The 10416-nt window shown below is 40.5% G+C and overlaps 1 protein-coding gene across 1 annotated transcript; it reads right to left on the reverse strand.

Moving 5' to 3' along the window:
* Positions 1–2456: 2456 nt before the first annotated feature.
* Positions 2457–3164, reverse strand: LOC140167610 (uncharacterized). Its single transcript, XM_072190909.1, has one exon. It carries the CDS (start codon positions 3162–3164, stop codon positions 2457–2459), a length of 708 nt encoding a protein of 235 aa, XP_072047010.1.
* Positions 3165–10416: the final 7252 nt, after the last annotated feature.

Consider the following 10416-nt stretch of genomic DNA (forward strand, 5'->3'; position numbering starts at 1 on the left):
TTAGCACATACCATGAACATGCACTAGGAACTTCCATTGAAAAGACCCGATATGAATGCATGGGATACGCGTGGCTATTTTTAAACTGTGGAAAATACCCCGGGCCGTATTCTCGCAAAGGGGCTAACACCCGTCCCAGGACACACCCCGGCCCCGCAGAAAAACCCGCAGACGCCACGAAAAATGAACAACACAACCGCGCAATAACATGACCCAGCCCACCCCACTTGACATGGCCAAAGAGCCTCCCAGGCCTAAGGTTGACCCGTCTTCAAGAATACGACCTCAGAGTTTTCAATGGAAAATTCCATAGGCCTACAGCTGTGTTTGTTTTACTTGGTCACGTTGTTGCACACGTGTTTTCCATGGCCTGCTCTATTGCATATGATACACACATGCTGATATCGACAGCGAACGAACTTGCACCCGCTGGGCCTGTTGAAATCAAAACAAATCTTTGCCGGGGGTCCACTCTTGCGGTAGATGGGGCACTTGGGGTTCTTTTTAGACGGTATTGGGAGCCTGGGGGGGCACTCACATTTCCCAGCTATACGGGTATGTGCCGCGGCGACGACCCCCTTTTTCAGAGCCGCTAGCCGTTCCTTAGACCCTCTGAATTCATTGATTGCCCGCTCTGAAAGCCCCGAAAATTTTCTAGCCGTTCCATAGACCCTCAGATCATCGATTTCCGCTCTCATTGGCATCTTGACAGGCGTGTTTTCTGTCCTACTATTTCAAGCCCAAAAGCTACTTTTGCGAGCTCAAAAACTTCAAAGGGAATTTTCCATAAATTTCTTCCCCATTGAAACACATTGTATTAGGAGTAAGGTGAACTTTGGGCGGGATTTTGGGCTCCTTTAGTAGTGGCAACACTGGTTTGTTGTTAAACAGCACTGCACTGTCGAGTGCCTGCCGCGATGCCGATGCCTTCAGCTGATGAACATTTTGCTAGAAATAAATGATTTTGAGATCTCTTTTGGGAATAAAATTGCCAAATATGAGAAAAAGTACCTCAAATAATTGTGTGCACATCCTTGCAGCTAGCCATAACAGTGAATTAAAAGGTAATTTACGATCTACTGGTCTAGTGGAATGGTGTCAAATTCTGCACACTTCACTCAATCATCTCATGCAGTTCAATGTAGTCAATGTTTTACTTTTCGGCACTGAAGAAAATATTTTTTGTGGGTTTGTTTTTATGGTGGGCTAATATGTAGTGCTGCTAGCTGCTGCTATAATTATCAGTAGGCTAATAGCATAGATTGTAGGTCTGCAGGGTCTAGTAATTTGATTCGAATGCTGTTTTGCTTTGCTGAGATTTTCATCGTAATAGGCCAAACAGACCTAGGATTTTGCATTAATGGTTTTCCTGATTTAATAATTTAATGCACAATTCAAAGTGAAATCGATTCCTTCAAAAATCTGTGGCAAAAACGCAACAAAATTGAACCCTGGTTTGGCCTGCATGGTTTAGTTGCCGAGATTTTTCAGATTTTGGCGGCTGATCAGTTCCCAAGACCCCCCTGTTGGCCGGTCAAACAGTTCCCAAGACCCCCCTTTTTGACCGGCCGATCAGTTCCCTAGACCCCCTTTTGGCCTGCCGATCAGTTCCTTAGACCTCAAGTTCGAAACTGGCGGTGGCACACCCTACCCAAAAAAAAAATGAGTGCCCCCCGGGATTGGGAGCCTCCGTGAGGGTAATTTGTGGAGTTTCCTGGGCCTGATTGAGTGGGATTTTTGAACCCAGAGAACCCATTAAATGGGGTCGGATTTGACATGAACATTACTGCAAGAGTGGACCCCGGCAAAGATTTGTTTTGATTTCAACAGGCCCAGCGGGTGCAAGTTCGTTCGCTCATGAAGATATCAACGTGACGTGACGTGACGCGACGTGACGCGACGTGACGTGACGTGACGTGACGCGACGCGTGTGTTAGTCAAAAGCCAACCTTGCTGGTTATTTCATTAACTGTATGCCGATCATAACCTCTTTCCACAAGTTTATCTGTGAAGAAGTTGACCTTGTTAACGAAATTGGATTCGGATGTATGACCGCGGCAGTAGCGAATCGTTTCCCCTAGAACTAAGGCTGTAAAAACAGATGGGCAATGCGCCGATTCGGGGCATAACCACTGATGAGTTTCTGTCTTTTTCATGTTGATCTTGTGATCAAGTAGGCCGTGTTCTAGGAACCTGTTTCCTTTGTAAATTTGAAGATCTAGATATGTGACAAGGTTGTCGGATATCTCAAAGGTAAATTTCAGAGTAGGATGAGCATTGTTCATGCGTGCCTTTAAGTTCTGTAACTCGTTGCAATTACCCTGATAAAAGAGTAAAATATCATCCCGATATCTACGGTAGAACACTATGTTTGGGTCGGTTAAAATGAACTCTTTCTCAATAACGTACATGACCAAATCCGATATTTCGGGGATAGGATGTTCCTTGAGCCGCACCTACAATCTGAAGATAGAATTCATCATTAACTCAAAGCAGTTACGTTTGAGGATAAGTTCAAGAATTCTTCGTACTAGATGTGGTGGGGGTTTCGGAATTTGGTAGCGTTTGTTTGATTTTTCTAAGCGGTCAACAACAATCTCAAGACATTGATCCTGTGGTATATTGGTATACAAACTTGTAACGTCCGCTGTTACTAATGTTATATCTTGCGGTAGTTTTAAGTTTGCTAGAATTTTGATAAGTTCAGGCGAGTCTTTGAGATACGTTTCTTGTTCTTGGACTAGTGGTAGTAGAAAATAGTCTAAATATTCTGATAAGAGTTTGGTCGGTGACCGACATCCTGATATAATTGGTCTGCCACAAAAATCACTATCTTTGGGTTTAGGTTTATGGGCTTTGACCAGTAGATATAGGCTTGGTACCTTGATGTCATTGTTATCAGAAAGTAGATATTCTCTTGCATGTTTGTCTATGCATTTCTCAGCAAACAAATCTTCAACTATTTCATCCGCCATTTTGGCGGTGTCCGCTGTCATGTCATGATCGATTTTCTGGTATTGAAACGCCGACAATTGTCTATGCGCTTCTTTGATGTATTGATCACGAGAGACCACGGCACATGCCTTACCCTTATCAAGGGGTGTAATGACAATAGATTTGTTGTTTTTGAGTTGATTTAATGCAGCTTTTTCAGCTTTAGACATGTTTTCACTAGGATTTCTGCGCTTTAACTTCGAGAGTTCAAGTTTAGTTTCATCGAGATATTCCTCTAATTTGATATTATCAGAGGATCGTGGGTCCCACGTAGATGGTAATTTGAATAATGGTCTTTTTTCGACTTTCCACGCATGATATATTTCATTCTCATTTTACGTGCAAGTTGATGAAAATCTTGCAAAATTTGAGTACGTGGTGGTCTACGGCCCAGAGGTATAAATTTGAAGCCTTTAGATAGTGCAATGATTTGCATGTCGGATAATTGGTAATCTGAATAATTATAGATGAACCGCTTACACAAATCAGCCTTGGCTTTGATATTCGCCTTAGCTTTAGATATATGATTTGATGTTGATGTTTTGTTGACATCAACTCTGGTTTTATGATAAGCAAGTCTAGATTTATTCTTTGCCCTTCTAGCCATTATTAACTATCAGAGATGGGTTGCTTTGATATATTTATATGATATTTAGAACTTAAAGGATAATAAGTGATACAATCAAGAGGTTATTAGGATGATATTTTATTTAAATATATATAATAACCAATTGTTGACATACAAAGCAATATCTCTTTTTGAAGTATTGGTGGCTCTGAAAAGAGCCGTTTGGTTTATTTAGCTAAAAGGGTTTAGCACGATGATGACGGTGGTGATGATGACGGCGATAAGGATGGCGGCTGTTCTTGTTCTTCTTCTTCTCAGCTACTGCCTTTTTACGGCGATCTTCAAGGCGACGGAGTACCCCTTTGTGCTTGATGCCGAAAAGCTCAATGGCCTTTCCTCGTTCTTCTTCGTCGGTGATGGATGCAAGAGAGTCTTCAGCTTCGTGAACCTCGAGATCTATTTCTAAGGATAGATTGTCGATGATACGGATGTATTCGGGTAAAAGGAGATTAGCCAATTTTGCACTATATTCCTTGACTTTGTCTTGGTAAACTGACAAAAATTCAGAGGGAAAGTCTGTACCCTGGGGTGGCGTGGGTTCTGTTCGGATGCGCGTTACATTGGGAACAACACCACTGTTGATTTCTGTCACAGTCGTCTCGTGTGTCTGGATAATTGACTCACGGCGTCTGATCAGGGAATCAATGTTTGATATAAATTTGGACACAGACTTATAGTTTTCGTTTTGTAAACGGAGGCTTCTCTCTTTTGATGGTTCAAACTTTTTAGATGTTTGGAGACTCTCTGCTACCGGTGTACCAACGCTGTCGGGGGCCAAGATGATATTGACCTTTGATAGGACTACACCGCCCGCTGTTACTTCTTTACTGCCGTCTTTCTTGCTGCCGTCTTCTGAGCTGCCGTCTATTTTCTTGCTTTCTTCCAACTTCCCGACTTTTGCCGGTGGCTGAAACTTCTGGAACGTTGCAGGACGCTTGGACATAATGTCAGTGTAGCGATGTTGCTGGTGATGTGCTCACAGAGCAAGTGACACATTTCCGCCAGCGGCACGGATAATATGCCGTTATTGCGGACGCGATAGAAAGCAACTACCAGAAGTGAGCCGCCCACGTATGGGGCGCAAAGCCTGATGGGTAATCAAATCATATACAATGTACCATACGTAATACATTTAAAGATAACATTACGTAAAGTAAACATGGCCACAGTAACTGTATATCGGGTATATAGCTAATAGCATTGCATATTAATTTAATATATCAACCATGCACTACCAACAATCGGTTAGATTATCGGAAAATATAAATATTAAGCATGTGCTTACATGTGCTAGGCAATATAGGTTATCATTAAATAATGATAATAATAATATTGGTAATAATATTATTATGTATAGTCGAGTAGTAATGTCATCACATGAAACAAGGCTTACCCTGAGACAGACACAGGGGCAACTAGTAAATCACTATAGCTTTCAATAATGTTGATGCCCTACCAAGGGGTGTTCCTGAGCGAATCCCGGCATGTCAGGTCATTTACCAATTTAATGGCGGAACCCTTTTGTTAGAAACAAAAGGCCCCACTTTAAATCAATTCGGCGTCAAAGGAGCAATGCGTTACGTAATGTATTGCCTCTCCAATAACCCCACACAGCGACTATGTCAGGTTAAAATAATTATATTATACAGGCAGGGAAACTAAATCAATACACGTGTATCTGCACGTGTATTTATTTGATATTCAGACGATAGATCTTTGGATAGCCGGGTAGAAAATGATGAATATCTCCCATCATTTTTGCTTTCTGTAAAAACCAATTGTAAGGCTTGCACTTGAATATATGTGTTGAAAGAACATGATTTTTTTTTGTGTGTGTATTTTCAAGTGTGCGTATTGACAAACAACGGTGAGTTTTAAACCAAAACTGACAAAATTCGGATTTTATATATGCAGAACCAAAAAATGTCTGCTGCTCCCATTTTGTCAACCCTGCAGTTACGGAAAATAACACTACTAGCGCAGTGTAGACCACTGGTGGAGGCAGTCTAAAGCAAGGCTCACTGACATCTACCCATAGTCTCAAAACTATTAAACAGATCGGAACAAATGGCCATGCGTGGCTGTTGATGAACTAGTGGACTCGACCTACCATCATGGTGATTTCTGCCATGAAGATATCGGGGCGATGACACTGTGCCCGATTGGTCCATTGTATTCATTTACCTGCCCAGAGATCGTTCTTTTTTATGTATTGTTTTCATATGCTCGCCACCTACATTACACTAGATAACGAACTTTGAACAAAATAAATACAATGGATAATCCGTGATATAAAAGGGCTATAATCTGATAATATCAATTTAAAATTGAACAATCATCATAATCAATTTATGACACCAATAAAAATGTTTTAAGAGTTTTTAAAGATTTAAGTTACGAGTTATTCGAAATTGCTGTAATTACCATTTTTTGTTCCTGAGTAACTACGATTAAAACCATGTCGATTGATTTTATCGCATATTTCGTATGAGGTTCCGTGAAACAGTGTGCGTTCGGCTTGAACTCCTGCTGGTAGAGCTGACTTTATTCGTGTCATCCTTGCCATGTAGAATTTGTATAAGTCAAACACTTGAATCCGGTCAATCTACGAGTAAAAGAGACAGTGGCGTAACTTGGGTTGGTAGCGCCCGGGGCAAGAAACAAAATTGGCGCCCCGACCCCCTCATCCGAGAATATCTTAGACGCGGGCAGTGGCGTAGCTGGGGGTTGTGCCACCCAGGGCTAAGGATACATAATGCCCCCCCCCCCCAATCCTTGAAACAATTGCGCGCTGAATAAAGCCCATCACTAATGAATTTTGGTTACTAGAAGTTGAATATCGGTCTTAAAATGTCCTTTCAATTGATTTTGTGCTGAAATTTTGACTTTCATCGCTTGGAGGGGCGCAGAATCGATGCTTAATTAGTCAATTTGGCGCCCCCTAAGGGTGGCGCCTGCAACCCCCCCGTAGTTACGCCACTGAAAAGAGATACATCCTTTGATTAACAAAGTTTTTATGCATTTTATGCATTGTTTTTTATCCTTCATCTCTATTAGATTTTCAGTGTATTAGCAAGTAGATGATGTATATGTATCACAGACGTTATACATTCATTAAAACTTTTCTTTTGGTCAACATAGGCGTAGATCCAGGGTGGGGGGTACCCCCCCCCCCCCAATATTTTGCCAGGGGGAGCTTACTTACTTGTGTCTTCTATACTATCCATCATATACCCCCATGCATAACGAAATTCAACAATATTCAATATCCAAAGCAAAATCATCACTACAATATGCCCCAAAAACAGAACTCCCCACACACATAATCGCAAATTGACACGACAGCTTCATTCCAATTCAATTTATTTCATCCAAAACGGTCCTGTGATACACCTTCCCCAATCAAACACATTTGCATTTGATCATCTTCTACTCTTCCCTAGAAAAATCATTATAATATCAAATCTAAACACCATGCCATGGAATTCACCATATCACGTCCAAGCTCACATTGGGCGCCCCATTCCTTTTTAAAGGAATTTTATGTTATCGTAATGCCACATTGACAGGTTACCTACCGTGTGTATCGTTGGTTCATATCCTAAGGAGCACAGAAATGTTGTATGAACTTGGGTAAACTCTTCCGATCCTAGTACCAATTGAACCTTGACAAAGTTTTGACCATTCATTGGGACCCAGTTGGTTGATATACTTTTTGCTGCTTGCTCTGAGTTGTTAAAGATAAGAACAAAGGAATAAGTAAGTTTGTTATTAGTTCAACGCCAACTTGGCTCACTCTCTCAATAAATATTGAATGTTTTTGTTCATGGAGTGAACATTTCCTCCTTTGACCCCATATCTCATATGCACAGTTTATCCCTGTGTCTTGAATAGGTATTGTAGCCCATTGACCCTGTGGTTAAGAGGCTAGGATATAATTCCTAATGTCTCATACCAAGGTTTGTATCCCTTTATCTAATCTTGCCCCACATGACAAGGACTTTTTAGCACATCTTTTCTTGTATTGAGACAATGGCAGCCAGGACTATTTTTTTTTGCCTTTTTTCTTAGCATGTTACTATTGGATTGAGCCATCATATGATTATAATAGGCTTTACTGATTGGTGGGTAAGGTTAATGCTATTGTTTACTTTGTGATAAGGCTGAGCATATTACTGCATATATGAAAAATACACTGATATTTTGATACAGGCGATTTACTCAATTACTTCCAACTGACGAAATTTAGTTCCTGTTATCTACCCAGCAATGTTTGCTTATCTTAATTGGAACCCTAATAATTATCGGGCCAAGGTTATTATCAGCATGGTATAATGGCTTTTAAGGTTGGTCTGAACCCTGGAATTATGGAAACTTTCGGGCATCATAACTTCTAAATTGTTGGTCTAAAGTATATAAAAGTATACATATTTAGAATGACAAAGACTTGATAAGTTCATCTGTGAGGTCAAATTTGGGCCAAAATGGGATTTTGGACCAAAATGGCGTGATTAGCCGCTGAGACACAATGAGAGAGTTATCATGGGGACTTAAGTTGAGATTGCCCGAGTACCGACTGTGAACTCAGGTAGCACAGTGGTAAAGCTCTGGACCGGTAATCCAGCGACCGGGGTTCAATCCCCGCTGAGTCCTGATTTTTCTCTCTCAATATTTTCATATGCCAGTTTGCTCGAGCCCCAATCACGCCCTTTGATATTATATTTCGAAATATAATATATCTTTGATTTTGGACACATTCTTATAATCAGATTTTTAAGAATTTTGTGTCATGTGTTTAATTTTATATTTATTTTGGTTTATTAAATTAGGTTTTATACTGGAGATATGTTTTGGATGATTTTTAATTTTTAGGAAATATTTGGTCGTTTAAATAAAAAATAGTTAATATTACTGGAAAAAAGATTCCGCAGACAAAAATAATGTAGCTAATTTGCATAAAAAATATGATTGGTCGATTTTATAGAATTTTGATTGGCCACTTCCGCGATCCAATCGGATCGCTTCCTTTACCAACCAATCAGCGCAATGTAGTGCTTTTGGCATTGTGGATATAAGGTGGCGCATTGAGTCACAAACCTCAATTATTTTCTCTCAGTATGAGCAGACAATATCCGTTTGAGAACAAACTTTCACTAAAGAATAAGAAGATGTCAAGTTCGCAGCCTTCAAGCTCCAGCTCGCAAGGAACAAAGGTGCAAGGTCCGAGAGGACAGGCGCCTAGTTCAGTTGGAAACCAGGTGCAAGGGTCGAGAGACCATAGGTGCCAGGTGTCATTTTTCTGCCAGGGTCTGTGTCGTTAGGACAAACCCAGGACTCTCAATTAATTGCCCCAGGTCAGAAAGTACGAGCCGTGGTCCCCACACCATCGTCAAGTTCTGTTCCTGATCAGGAACTCTCCAAACATAATCACGCTTTCGTTTTCGGACTTATTGACATGGTGGAAAGGAAATGTATTCGTTTGGCGATTCTCGAGGAGGAAAAGTTGACCAAGCTTACAAAAATGCTTGATGGTCAACTCGAGATTCCAGAGGCGCTTTGTGCGGTCCGAAAGTTGTCTAGTGTACCGGGGTCTAACTTCTAAGTTAAGATGAGGTCGGAAGTAGACACCCTTTTTCGAACTCACGATTTGGATTTTGTGAAACTTACGAAAGAAGACCTGGAAAATAGGGTCATTCCTGATTTTGAAATTGAAATTGATGAGGCTAAGACTGCATCTAGACGCAAAATATATGCAAGCAGCCCGATTATTGAGTTACATGTCGCACGCCGTAAGTTTGAAGAAGCATGCGAGAAAAAGAGAGTCAACAGAGTTGAGTTGTTGGAAAACAAAAGAAAGCCGAACAAAAACAAGAAAAAGAGAGAGGAGCAATCTAATGGGAGACCTTCGAAGAAGAGCAGAACAGCGAACCGACAACCGCCTCATCCTTCACGGGGTGAGGGTTCACACCGTCAACCCCAGCCTGCTGGGGGTTACGGGAACCAGTACCCGGCTCATCATGGTGAAGGCTGGAATGTGAGGCTAGGTCGCGAGTTATTAACTCCACTGAAAACCAAACGGCTCTTTTCAGAGCCACCATTTGTTTTAAAAAGAGAGTTGAGTTTGTGTCAATAAAATGCCCCTTTAAGTGTTTTGCTTTCATAAATATAACATATATATAAATTAAATGTTTTACTTTTTAAGTTCTAGAGGTATGAGAATACATTAGGACTTGATTATAAATGAAATTATATGAATTTCTTGCAAGGCTGAATGCACAAAATTTGTGTAGTGAGAGATAGGCCGTAATGAGCAATTTGTTCTTCCAACGATCAGCGTTGGAGTTATAAGTAACATATTCAGGTTACAGAAACAGCTTTAGATAGCTTAGATTTTGCTTTAAATTATCATATATAAATCATATTTTTATTAAATAAATTAAAACCGTAAAATGAGTGATGAACAAAGTATAACAGAGCAGTATGATGACATTTCACACTGCTATTTTGAGAATTTTCATGTAATTTTGCACTACGTAGCTTAACTTCGCAACCACATAAGCTATGAAAAATACAGAAAGTCCACTGATAACCTTGTCTTGTGCTGAACAATTCTATATTAACTTTGTGTTGACTGGCTGAACTTTACTACCGTATTTTCCAACTTCCAATCAGCACCTCTGCTTCATTTTCACCCAGATATTGAGTTGCCGGCTTTCAAAAAATTTCCATTGAACTGTACACAAAGTAGTTTCAATTTCAGAGACTTCCGGTGCAGTTTTAGCGCTTGTTTTATT

This window comes from Amphiura filiformis, chromosome 13 (assembly GCF_039555335.1).
Source record: "Amphiura filiformis chromosome 13, Afil_fr2py, whole genome shotgun sequence".
NCBI classification, from domain to species: Eukaryota; Metazoa; Echinodermata; class Ophiuroidea; order Amphilepidida; family Amphiuridae; genus Amphiura; species Amphiura filiformis.